This window comes from Palaemon carinicauda, chromosome 3, assembly GCF_036898095.1.
Source record: "Palaemon carinicauda isolate YSFRI2023 chromosome 3, ASM3689809v2, whole genome shotgun sequence".
In the NCBI taxonomy this organism is placed as follows: domain Eukaryota; kingdom Metazoa; phylum Arthropoda; class Malacostraca; order Decapoda; family Palaemonidae; genus Palaemon; species Palaemon carinicauda.
In genome coordinates this window covers 126,599,228-126,612,307 of record NC_090727.1, presented here as the reverse complement: position 1 = coordinate 126,612,307, position 13,080 = coordinate 126,599,228, and the positions used below count along the sequence as shown (strand labels likewise).

Genomic DNA, 13,080 nt, shown 5'->3' with positions numbered 1-13,080 from the left:
CAACATTTGCTTAGCGGTCTCAACAATGGACTGTGAAAGGATACACAGAATATGTTGGAAAATCATACTACTGTATATTATATACTGTAGTTTTCTAACTGCTGTATTTCTATACTGCTGGAATACTGGCTACTGTATAGTCTTATACTGTAGTTCTGCCGGCATACTACCGGCTAGGCTAGTACCTGGCAGCACTAACCGACAGAGAAAGAGAAAGAATGGATAGAAGGGCTACCGTATTATTATAGTTTAGTACAATAATAAGGGTTGTAGGGACTACTGTCTCTACTGCCTTCTTTCCAGAATGAGGATTCAAATGGAAGGGGAAAGAATGTATTTATTCTAGCTTCCATCCAGCCACAATATCTGTTGCTGGGTGCACAGGGTTTGTGGATGGCAGTCCAAGAGAGGACAGAAGAATACCCAAAGTTGTAATGGGTCTCCCACTGGCAGCCGTCATGGCCGGCACAACCTTTCCCGGAGCCTTGCTTCCAATAGGGGAACGGTCGAAGCAGCAATCTAGCCGCCTTTGTAGGAGCCCGCCCGGCATCGTAATCAGCCCAGCAAGCGGGGAGATTATAGAATACCGGCCACAGATGTTGTGACGGCACTAAAGGACAGAAGGGGAAGGGAAAGTGTCTTATATTTTTGCATAGAAAGAAGGCGGCACATCTGCCTCCCACTGTCAGCAGCAAAACAAGGAAACATAGTTTCCTATGATGGCGCCGTCTTAGGCGGCAGAAGAATAACGATTCCTCAGCCTAAGACATTGCCGGATATAAGACACGTCTTCTAGACCACAAGGGAGAAGGTAGCGGCAACTGTACTACCACTTTCGGTAGTGGACTAGAGAAGCCGGCCTTCCTATGCTGGCAACTGTGAAACCAGCAGGGGAATGACTAATCCCCCATCGGTAGAGTTGCCGACAACAAGACTGAATACTCTGAGTTACTGTCGAATTCAAAGCCAGGACACTCACCGGCAAAGAGGAAGACAGAAACACTATCTCAGTCAAGCCGGAGTACACTACTCTATGGCAAGACCAAAGATAGTGTTGCCGCCTAATGGCAGCACTCAGAGGGAAGGAAGGGTTTATCCTTAAATCTCTAAAAGAGACGAGTATCGAATTATGTTAGTAATTCTATATGTGCTATCTCCGATAGAATTAATAAAGTGATACAAGAGGATAAACGATGTTAACGTTACTAAAGTATACTAAAACACATTAGGCTAGCCTAACTCGAGTCGGGATCTCGGCTACACTACGTCACCGAGGCCCTATCGTATACTATCGAAACGTTTAACAGAAGAGGAAATATTACATGTGTAATCTTATCTTCACTAGTATAATTTGCCTAAATAGCTATACAGTAATTCATTAAAGCTAAATACCGGGGACGTCCTACTACTAACTAAATAAAGTATTTATGGCGTACGACAGTGGTCCAAAATGGCCACCGCCAATGATGGCTCTGCTCCACTAAACACATCTAAATTATGCTAATCTAACTGTGAGAAGGGAGCCAAAATTTATACACAGTTAAGATTAAATACTCAACTTTCCAGAGGATGAAGATGCTGGAGATTACATAATAATAATCCTTGAAATGGTAACAAAACCAAGAGCAGTTGGGAGATACACCATGCTTAATTCACTACTACAAAAGGAATAGTTTGCCGGGGTGGTATGGGGAGGGGATCCACCGGGTAACCTTGATAACGGCTCCCCTTCAATTTTGCAACTCTTCCCCTCAAAGCGAAAACTCTATTTGGGGTGAAGATTGCCATGTGTCGTATCAAGAAATACGTCCCCTAATATTATGGGATATCCTTAAAAGTTATATTTAAGGATACTCGCGCCAGGAGTTAGAATTCTGGAAACTTGTGGTCAATTCTCTGGGAGTATCACTAAAGCCAAATATCCCTTAGAAAGCTGCCTAAAGGAACCTTCCATCAGGACGACATGGCTGAGCCCAAAAATGGCTTTACACACAAACTATGTTTATGTAGATACTGCCGTGTTTGTTTACATTACGCTGTGAACAAATGAACGAAGGTTATTTCATAGTTTCGTTACCAAATTCAAGGATAGAAACTTAACTGTATCTACTTTATGAATTCTTGAATAGTGTTAAATGAAATGCAGATGATTATTTTATTAGCTAAACTGAATGAGGCCACCATTTTTTTTCGTTACGACTGACATATGGTCGAATATCCTACTGAAAGTAATATTTTTCAACCAATTGTGATGCTATCTATTTCTGATGTCATAGTGTACAATACTGAAACATTGGTTCGTAAATTATTACCGTAATGTACTGCTTGGTAAATTTACATTGAAACAGTAAAAATTTATTTAGAAAGTGAAATAGTTTACTTTACTATTCACATGAAAAACTATTTATTTACGACACGCGATTGGCTGCATCAGATGAGAGTCCCTCCCTCTCTCAAATATATAATGGAAAACAATTTACTGTAAATTCTAGGTAAAGTAAACAATAAAATACCCAACTGTAACTTATGTTTTGAACCAATTCTGATGCCATTCATTTCTGATGTCATAGTGAACAATACTGGAAAAAAAATCTCTCTGAAACAATTCTGATGCGACCCATTTCTAATGGCATAGTGTACAATACTGGAAAAAATATATATATGTATCTCTCTCTCTCCCTCTATTAACCAAATCTGATGCAATCCATTTCTGATGCCATAGTGCATAGTGTACAATACTGGGAAAAAAAATTATCTCTCTCTCTCTCTCTCTCTCTCTCTCTCTCTCTCTCTCTCAACCAATTCTGATGCGATCCATTTCTGATGCCATAGTGCATAGTGTACAAAACTGGGAAAAAAATTCTCTCTCTCTCTCTCTTTGAACCAATTCTGATGTGATCCATTTCTGATGCCATAGTGCATAGTGTACAAAACTGGGAAAAAAATTCTCTTGCGATCCATTTCTGATGCCATAGTGCATAGTGTACAAAACTGGGAAAAAAATTCTCTCTCTCTCTCTCTTTGAACCAATTCTGATGTGATCCATTTCTGATGCCATAGTGCATAGTGTACAAAACTGGGAAAAAAATTCTCTCTCTCTCTCTCTCTCTCCTCTCTCTCTCTCTCTCTCTCTCTCTCTCTCTCTCTCTCTCTCTCTCTCTCGTTATTTTATATTTTTATCGTTATTACAAGAAGCTATTTCAACTTTATATTCTAGCTTGCACACTCTCTCTCTCTCTCTCTCTCTCTCTCTCTCTCTCGTTATTTTATATTTTTATCGTTATTACAAGAAGCTATTTCAACTTTATATTCTAGCTTGCACACACACACACTCTCTCTCTCTCCCTCTCTCTCTCTCGTTATTTTATATTTTTATCGTTATTACAAGAAGCTATTTCAACTTTATATTCTAGCTTGCACACACACACACTCTCTCTCTCTCTCTCTCTCTCTCTCTCTCTCTCTCTCGTTATTTTATATTTTTATCGTTATTACAAGAAGCTATTTCAACTTTATATTCTAGCTTGCACACACACACACACACTCTCTCTCTCTCTCTCTCTCTCTCTCTCGTTATTTTATATTTTTATCGTTATTACAAGAAGCTATTTCAACTTTATATTCTAGCTTGCACACACACACACTCTCTCTCTCTCTCTCTCTCTCTCGTTATTTTATATTTTTATCGTTATTACAAGAAGCTATTTCAACTTTATATTCTAGCTTGCACACACACACACACACACTCTCTCTCTCTCTCTCTCTCTCTCTCTCTCATGCGATCCATTTTTTATGTCATAGTGTACAATACTGGAAAAAAATCTCTCTCTCTCTCTCTCTCTCTCTCTCTCTCCCCCTCTCTGTGTGCGTGTGTGTGTGTGTGTGTCTGTCACCGGAGTCGGGAGTGGCGCTCATTTTGAAATTGTAATTCCATGGAGTTTGAACATATTTTTTACTTGCTGTAGTTGCGTTCATAAGTCTGGAAGTTTGCACCTTTGGAACTGTCTGTACCCAGAAATGGTATTCTCTGTCTGCAATGACTACTCGAAGGAATGACGTGCTAGGACCTGAGTTAGTATCCCTCAGGATGATCCTTCAGGTCGATAGTGATCATTAAGTCCATGGGCCTGATTGCTCACCAGACCACGGCTGCGGTCTCCATTTTGAACAAGGTTTAGAAGACAAGCTCATTCAAGGCAGATAGGTGGATGACTGGTCTCCAGCCTCTGGATGCCTTCTCGAAAAAAAAAAAAGCTATTGTCCCCTTTCTGAGGTTATTGATGATACTGCGACAATGGCTACACTGCTTTATCCTAAATAGAGGATTAGGATAGTTGAGGTTGCTGAAAGGATACTGCATACTGAGGAAGCGTGTCCTGCCAATCCTTCCTCAGTCGCTCTGTTGTGGCATCCACATCTTCATGAGGGAAACAACGCAGGACTTTTGAGAGGCGTTTCGAAGTTCCAACCCCTAACGACAGCCTATATTCTGTATGAATCTCGCAGCTATGGCATCTCAGCATTTGAGGACCCAATTGGCCCACTGATTTGCTGCCTGGTGCATCAGGAATTCAATGGCTCTTGCACCACATAGCTCGCTGCTTGTCAGGATCTTTGAGATCTTTGTTGTTTGCTAAATAGCCAACTGATCTTGACCAGTGGTTCAACCAAGAACCCATTTGAAGGATAACCCTAGCCGTATCCTTCATTGAAGAGGCTTCTACCATAAAGAAGGATGTTGAAGTCGATATGCCGAGTGTTAAATTCACAACTGCAGTTCTAGCGGAAGAGATGAAGGAAATTCCAGTAATAAATCCTCTGCCAGACTGATACTGGGGAATGTGGCGGAAAGGATGAAGCGATGAAGGAAAGGCTCCTATCGTCCAGTAATACTTCCTCTGCCAGACTAATAATGGGGGAATGCAGCAGTGATTTTCCTACCTTGAATGAGTCCTTCCTCACAGAAAATGGTGAGTCCACCTTGTCTAGCTCCTGTGGCCAGGATAGACCATGGCAGTTTCAAGTAAGGCCTAATGTCACCAGAAAACCAAACAAACATGGTCAATGGCCGCCTTACTATCCTCATGGGGAAAAAAAAATTTGCATCCCCCAGGCCTTTAACCATCTAGACACATTGGAGAACCTGGAGAAGGTGGAGTAAAACTTACCATCCTACATATCCGGGAACTGCTGGATTCGGAAAAATCCCGTCAGGATCGTCTAATCTATTCCAAATTATCTTCCCTCTCGGAAAATCCACCCAGCCAGCTCCGAGAAGGGTTAAAGTCATCATCCAAGTCCTGATACTCCTCTCTAAGCAAAGACTGAGGAGGGAGATCTGTAGCAATCCTGCTTATTTCCCCAGCAGGGTAAGACTCCTTAAAAGCTTTTGCAAGCCTGGGATCTTTGTGAGGACTGGAAGATCTATAACTGTTAAGTCTTGCAGTCTTTCGACTATCTACAATGAGAGGGAAAGATAACTAGAGGAACAATGCCTGTCATGTGACGGCCATGAAGCAGACGCACGGCAATTGCCCTGGGGGACAAAGAGCATCTGCTTTTTGTTGTCCCCTTCTGGGCGGTCACTTGTGTTCTACGACTATTGCAACTCCTAGTGTCCAAGTTGGTTGGGACAATCTCAAGGTCAAACAATCTTGCATCCATGTTGGCAGGATCTGTCTTGACAGGCCCCAGGGCTGGGCCTGGCAATGCAATATGGTTGTTTGGAGGAAACATGGCCAGGGGAGACATCTCCAGGAGACTTAAAAAAAGTATGTCTAGAAGTGGATTGCATCCTAGGGGAGCAAGAACGAAAGGCACATTCATCCAAAGTTCGTCTAGATGATACGTCTATTGCGTGACAAACATGCGACAGGAGAGAGAGAGCTCAGAAGGAACCGTACTGGGCGAAACGCATCCCGGAGGAAACCAAGCATAGTGATGAACTCCTGATGCAGCATTCAATGAATTCCGTTTCTTCCAGAGGGCTGCACACTGGAGACTGGTGCCTTGCTATTGCGCGCCTTGAGGAACAGCGCATAGGAGACTCGTGTCTTGTCAACGTGTGCCTGTAGAAGGGGAGCGTACAACTAACATGTCTAGAGTGAGCGCGTCTGGGTGAGGCGAGTATAGGTGTGATGCATTTGGGCGAAGTGTGTGTGGCTCGTTGGGTCGAGGCACGCTAGTAGGTCGAGGACTGTTGGGAGGAGGTACATTCAGGAGTCCTTCGCCTGTAGAATGCATGATCAGAGGTTGAAGCCTGAAGAGTTGGAGTAGCCAGGTGATCCTTGACCTACTGAGGTGATCCTTGGAAGAAGCCTTGAGTGGATAGACCACCTAAAAGTTGGCTAGGAACACTGTGTGCATATTTCAAAGAATTACACTGAAGGGGTAGCCCTTCAGAAATAGAGAGGGTCATACACTCGCTTCCTGGGTCTTGAATTTTTCGACTTTCAGGGAGAAGACAAAGGGCATTGCCGATGAGAGGATATCCAGCTGAGATGGCCTTCTCAAGATGATTCTAAATGACATCTAAACATGTAATGGCTCACATTGAAGAGAAGCCTCTATTTGTCTAGGGGGAACAGAGAAAGAAATTTTCCCCCCGGTGCTTTCCCAGTTGTTAAAGGGTCACCACTCATTTCTGATTGCCACCAGACGGAGACCGAAGGACATAAGGGAAAGTACTGGGGTAAGAAGAGGCAAATCGAGCTTTCTTCGACCCTGACGAAGACACTGAGAGGCAAGGATCCCTCTTCGATTTCTTCTTCCTCCAACAACACTGACCCCATTCCCGACACTTGAGCACAAGGCAACCCAACAATGTAGGATGGCCAAAGCTCATGAGGAACCATTTCCTTAAAATTCTAGAAGATATCGCAAGTCTTCAACAATACCCTAGGACGCATTCGCACTGGCATTCTTAAACACACACACATGCTGGAATTAGAAGAAAAGCCAGATTTAATAAGTTTTCTGCCAATCCAAAGACATGGAGAGAATTTCCGTTCTCCCCAACGCAGCAGCTAGAAACAAAGTGGGTTGTCTGTGAGCAAGCAGGAAGCAGTCACCTCCCTGCTATTGGATCAGCAACTACCGGCCTATTGTTTACACCTCGTTAAATCTTTTCACAGCAGTACTGCAGCTTGCGCTATCATCATTTTCCTATGTAAAGAACAAGAGTTTGTATAGTGTGAGAACAAATTACTGAATTAACAAAGTAAAGAATTTATATAAAAAGGCATTAAACAAAAGAAAGAGGTTGATACTTCCTCATGACTTTAGTCAAAATTGTCCTCAGCTTGTTGACTGTCTTCTTGGTGAAGCATAAACTATTCACCAATCATGTCAATTGGTTTACGATGTAAAGTCAGTGTTCATTACTATTACTAGTGGTGTATATTTGGATGAAAAAATTATTTATCTCTTTTCAAAGATACCTAATGTTGGGAAACTGATGATTCCTTAGCTAACAACTTATGATTTCAACGTAAGATTTGTTGACATAAAAAATATTTAAATTCTTCTCATGAAATGAAACACCCTTCAGTTCTGATATGCCTCAAAAACTGTGGAATTTCAAAAATTCACTGTTAACAAGGCAATGCTCTTACCTAATGAATTATGTTCTAAATTGATTCATGAAAACCTTTTAAATACTCATAATAAATACATGTGACTTAAATGAACCAAAATAAGTATATTAATGCCATACAAATACATTAGTAAAGACCTTACGGGCATTGATCTGAAGGTTTCATTTGATGGGATGGGTATCGTAATATCACTTGTTGACGATGATGATTGTCAGGGCGCCTATGGCTTGGTTCAAGATGCTTGAACACCCTCCCAAAAAGGGGATAAAGCATCCACCAACAGAGGCAACTTGACAATATGATTTGTTGTGCTGTGAGACTATACCTGTATGCGTAACCTCGTCTTTCAGCAACAAAACGTGGGGTATTGAACGTCGTGCACGTGTCGATACTTCAGTGTCTGCTACTTTCTGTAATGGACCATGCTCTTCACAATCACCTTCCAAACTTTGCTGACAATCCTCACACCCTGCAAAAGTATCAACCATTCCATATTCTTTAATGGCTAACATCACCAATACATTTCATTTAAAATTTCCAGTACTAAAATTGCAAAATTTATCAAGCCCTAGAATATGAATATACTTTTAAAAAGTACAAGTACTATAATATGAATATACCTTTAAAAAGTACAAGTACTATATCCCGTAACAATACCTTATTTTCCATCATATTTTTCTAAATAAAAAGGGGGGGAGAGAGAGAGAGAGAGAGAGAGAGAGAGAGAGAGAGATTTTCTGCTTTAATAAACACACCCATTTTACAGAACTCATGTCTTAATCACTCAATAAAATTTTAGTAAAGAGAAAATTAATGAAAAATGAAAACCACCTATCAAGAGGTGTCTTTTGTCTTGAGTGAACCAATGGAAAGAATGAATGAATGAATGATTTGAGGTTCTTTAGCATCCTGACATCGAAGGTTATTGATGCCGCCAATGGAAAGAATCCTTTGCAGCATTCCTCATAGCAGAAAAAAGAGGTAGTATCTAAGGAGCAAGGAAATTTCTTCTTAAAAAATCTTAAATGCTTGAAATTTATTTGTATTTGTTCCTACTCATAAAAAACCTTTCATCCTTTAACACGTTGACTGCGATGTGCTCCACATATGGTTCACAGGGGACTTTCTGAATGAGCGATGTGTACCCTATGTGGTACACATGCTAAGAATTATATATTTTTTTCAAGTATCCACATTTTATCAAAATGGGCTTTTTTTTACCAAAATATTATTGTAATATTTTGGAAATTAATCAAAATAAACTAGAACATTAACTAAACCCTTTATTTATTCCTGAAAATAATCTTCACATGGTGGCAAAAGGGCATATTTTTTTTTAATTCTTTCTTTCTTTCAGTAAAAAAAAATAGAAAACATCATCATTAGATCAATAAAAATGCTATCCTTTTAACCCTAGATTATATTTATATAAATTCAATAGAAAAATAAATCAGTTTGATAAACATTTTACTTCTGAAAAAAAAATAGTGTCCTTTTCTTGGTGAAAAAATATCCATGTATGATGAAGGAAATCATGTAGTACAAGTATAAAATTAAATTTTTTTCTGTTTTGCCTCTACATAAGAAAAACCAATAAAATACACAAATTTATATTCTTCAAACTGAATGTTTCAAGTTGAAACAACTGAGACAAACGAAAGGTTTACCCTCACAATTCTCACATTATGTGTTTACTCTTCGTGCTTTCTTTCGAGCTACAGAACTTCCTTTATTTTGTGACAGTATCTCATAACAGGAACGACAAAGCCTTCTTGTCTTGGCTTTGGGGCCAGTAGCTTCAGTCAGGGAATGTTTTCTGTATGCATATGTACGCTTTTGCGTATATACAGTGTGTATATATATAATATAAAGGAATAAGTAGAAATGACAGAAAAAGTAGTACTTGCATCCATACACATACATACATACATACACATACATACGTACATACATACACACACACACACACATATATATATATATATATATATATTATATATATATATATATATATATATATATATATATATATGCATACATACATACAGTAAATATACCTACATACTGAACATATGGTACTAAAAGGAAGGCAAGAATTCAAATATTCCCTGGGATGTTAATTTTTCATCATTTTGGGACAATGGGTAATTTGTATATCAATCTGTATATGCAAGTGCACATATATTCATTTATTTATTTATTTATTTATTTATATATATATATATATATATATATATATATATATATATATATATATATATATTTCTGGGCTCGAACCTGTGCCGCCCAGTGAATAAGCTCCATTTAGCACTTATTCTTAGGTAATTTACTGCTAAATATACCAGAGAAAAAATGTAAAGGAGTGCTAGGTTAACTAGCTCGCTCACCTATTGGTGTCGGTATAAAATTGGGCGTATATTCCAGAGGTCCCGCACTATTTAGATTAATCCACGACAGAGAACCCCAATAGAGGAGAGCCGTTCAACCTCACTCGGTACTACTACAATGCATCCGCTCAGAACTCAACTCCTTTTAGCACAACGTTCAAAGTAACCCGCTTTTTTTCTGGTGCTCTCGCTTTTGGATATTTTCTAGTGAATTATGGCTTCTTCGTCGGTTTCCAGGAGACACCGTCTAAGTTAAGTACCAAGCTGGATTTTACTGTGTTTTGAGCAACCTAGATCGTTTAATATTTATATTATAGGAGTTTATTCTCTTCGTTCATACCGATCTTGCTTGATTTCACTACAGTTGGTACTCCTGTTTTTGAGAGCTTTTAATTTTCACTTGCGGTGTTACTATGTGTATTATTTTTTTATCAAATATTATTTGTTGTTGTGAATATTCATTATTTAGCGTTTAGAATCCTCGTGGTTCAAATTTTGGGCCGATATCATTTACGTATCGCTATGGCTGCCGACCGTGCTAAGGCGGCAATGTTATTTTAGCCATCAGGTGTGTCTTTTGTGATTTAATTATTTATGTTGCATGCCTTGCCCAAAAATTTTCAATGTGTTTATTCATATATTTAACGCTATTATTATTATTATAATGAATATTTGTGCCATTACTCCGTTTGATCTGTCTGATTGGGGATCGTCAGTTGGTAGCCCTGCTGCCTCGTATCACGTGATCCTCCCCCACGCTCCCCCTCTAGCTAGGTGGGAGGCTAGGCTTCTCCCCCCCTCCACTAAGGGACCGTTGCCTTCCCTCCTTTTAGAGGGGGTAGTTAAGTGTTTATGGACTTTGTCCTCCGGGTGGCCCGGCGGTTTAGTCTCTGTCTAGTCTGGTTGGCCACCGGTCTACAGAGTTGGATCCCGGTGTACCCTATTTTATATTCACTTTTCATTCTGGCTTATGTTATACGAAACCCTCCGGGTTCGATTGGCAGTTCTTAGTTACAGTTCCGCCCCCCTATTATTTTATAACATTTCCTATGATGATTATATATGACAGATCACTACCCCGGAGTCCCTAAAGGAATTGGTATTGAATATACCTTTATTTCCCGGCCCGGGGTCTACCCCACCCCGGGAAATCAGACACTATGTGTCTTAATTCCTTGTTTTTGCATCCTTTTTTATGCTCCCGGCTTGACCGGAATGGATGGCTATACTTTAGTTTCAAGTTAGACTTATGTTTAGGCCCGGGACCCCCGGTCCCGCCCCTATGTAAGAATATTATAGTTAAGCTCTAACCTTGCGTTAGACCTATGTTAGGCCCGGGTCCTCTGGACCCGCCCCTAAAAAAAAAAAAAAAAAAAAAAAAAATTTATTTTATTTTTTACAGTCTAATCTTGTGTTAGACCTATTTTAGGCCCTACTTAAAAGAATAGTATAGTTAAACTCTATTCTTGTGTTAGACCTATGTTAGGCCACTTATAGAATAGTAGTTAGGCTCTAATCTTGTGTTAGACCTATGTTAGGCCCGGGTCCTCCAGACCCGCCCCTAATTAAGAGAATTACAGTTTCTCATATACTATTCTTTTTACAGATGGTGCATTGTCTGACGCCGGCCTGTGCAGCTGTTCTGCACCAGCCTTGTGGCCACTCCGTCTGCCGATCTCACGCCCCTTGTGGGGTTCAACTGGAAGACGTTGTGGTATGGCACCCGGATAACTGTGTGATTTGCTTCGACCTCATCACTACCCTTGGTTCTGACTCGGTGAGTCCCGTTGGCTATATTGCCTTCTTATTTTATTTACTATTAGTAAGATATCTATGGTCTTGAAGGATCATTGGGAGTTTCCCTTTTATAATTCCCACTATTATTTCAGGCATCCCCGGAGCAAAAGTCTGCGGCTCGGGCCACACTGAAGGTGTGGGTTGGTGGTTTTGCCCGGAATGTAAAGTCTAAGCGGCCGTACGTCCTATCTGAGGACTACTGCACCATGGTTTACCCCAACGCCAAGTCTTCAGCTGCTGTGGCTAGGCATGTGGCAGCTCCCATCATTGCCCACATTGATGCCACTATAACGGGTCTCATCGACCCAGAGCAAGATCCATCGGACGCCCCCGGAGGTCTGGAGGACAATGTTGCCTCCATGAACCTGGACGTCGAACCAATGTTGCTAGACGAGCCGGATACAGGTAGGGTGGTAAGTGAGGCAGGTGTGTCCGGCGCTGAGATTCCTATCCTCAGCCCCGCTCTTTCTTCTTCTTCTGATCGCTCTTCCTTTCTTGGATTTTCTGGGGACCGTGATTCGTCTCAACGTTCATACCCGGTTCCCCCTAAGGATAAGTCTACTTCAAGGACCTTACCCAAAGCTCGCAAGCCTCACAAGACTTCTCATGGCTCTAAACCTGGTACAAACCCGTCTTCAAAGACCTCTGGTTCCTCCTCTAAGTCTCACGACCCGGGAGTTCCTTCCGCCCCTCCTGCTGCTAGCCCGGGCCTTTCCGAATCAGCTATGCTTCGCATCGTGTCGGAGATGCAGGAAAAGTTGGTTTCGGAGATGCAGTCGAGGATGGACACGATGTTCTCTAACTTCGGTCAGAGAATTGGGGCTTTAGAGCAAGGAGCTCCGGAGAGAGTCCAAAGCTCTCTCATACCGGATGCCTCTAAGCTCCCGCCGTTTGCCAAGAACAACCCCTGGCGGATGGCTCTTCATTCCCCGTTCTCAGACGGAATGTTGACTCTGGAGGGCCTTGGCACTCGCCCTCTAGAGGACTTTGAATTCTTTCCTCCGGGTCTGGCATTTCCATTTCATGGTTATGCCAGACTTACCGAGGAAGCTTTAGTCCGATTAGACAAGGTCCCCAAAGAGACGGTCATCTTCCCGAAGGAGCAAGCCCAATCTGTTTGGGCCAGATTTTTGAATGACATCGGCTGCACTAACACCATGCTGACGCCTCATAAAAGCTCCTTTACGATGTTCTTAATGGACAAGAACACCTTGACTCCATGCGTCAATAAGGTGGCAGAGCTTGCCTTTCAATATGCTCTGGAGGAGAAGCCCTTGCCTCCCATCCGAGAGGTGGATCCA

The 13,080-nt window shown here is 41.2% G+C and overlaps 1 protein-coding gene across 4 annotated transcripts in view; it reads right to left on the bottom strand.

The window, feature by feature from the left end:
• Positions 1 to 13,080, bottom strand: part of LOC137638480 (zinc finger protein PLAG1-like) — a 173,047-nt gene that overhangs the window by 63,392 nt on the left and 96,575 nt on the right. For 3 of the 4 annotated variants that reach the window (XM_068370568.1, XM_068370567.1, XM_068370569.1), the window contains one exon: positions 7,921 to 8,064. In XM_068370568.1, the coding sequence (XP_068226669.1) occupies positions 7,921 to 8,064 (144 nt within the window). The other variant, XM_068370570.1, reaches the window with a different exon arrangement.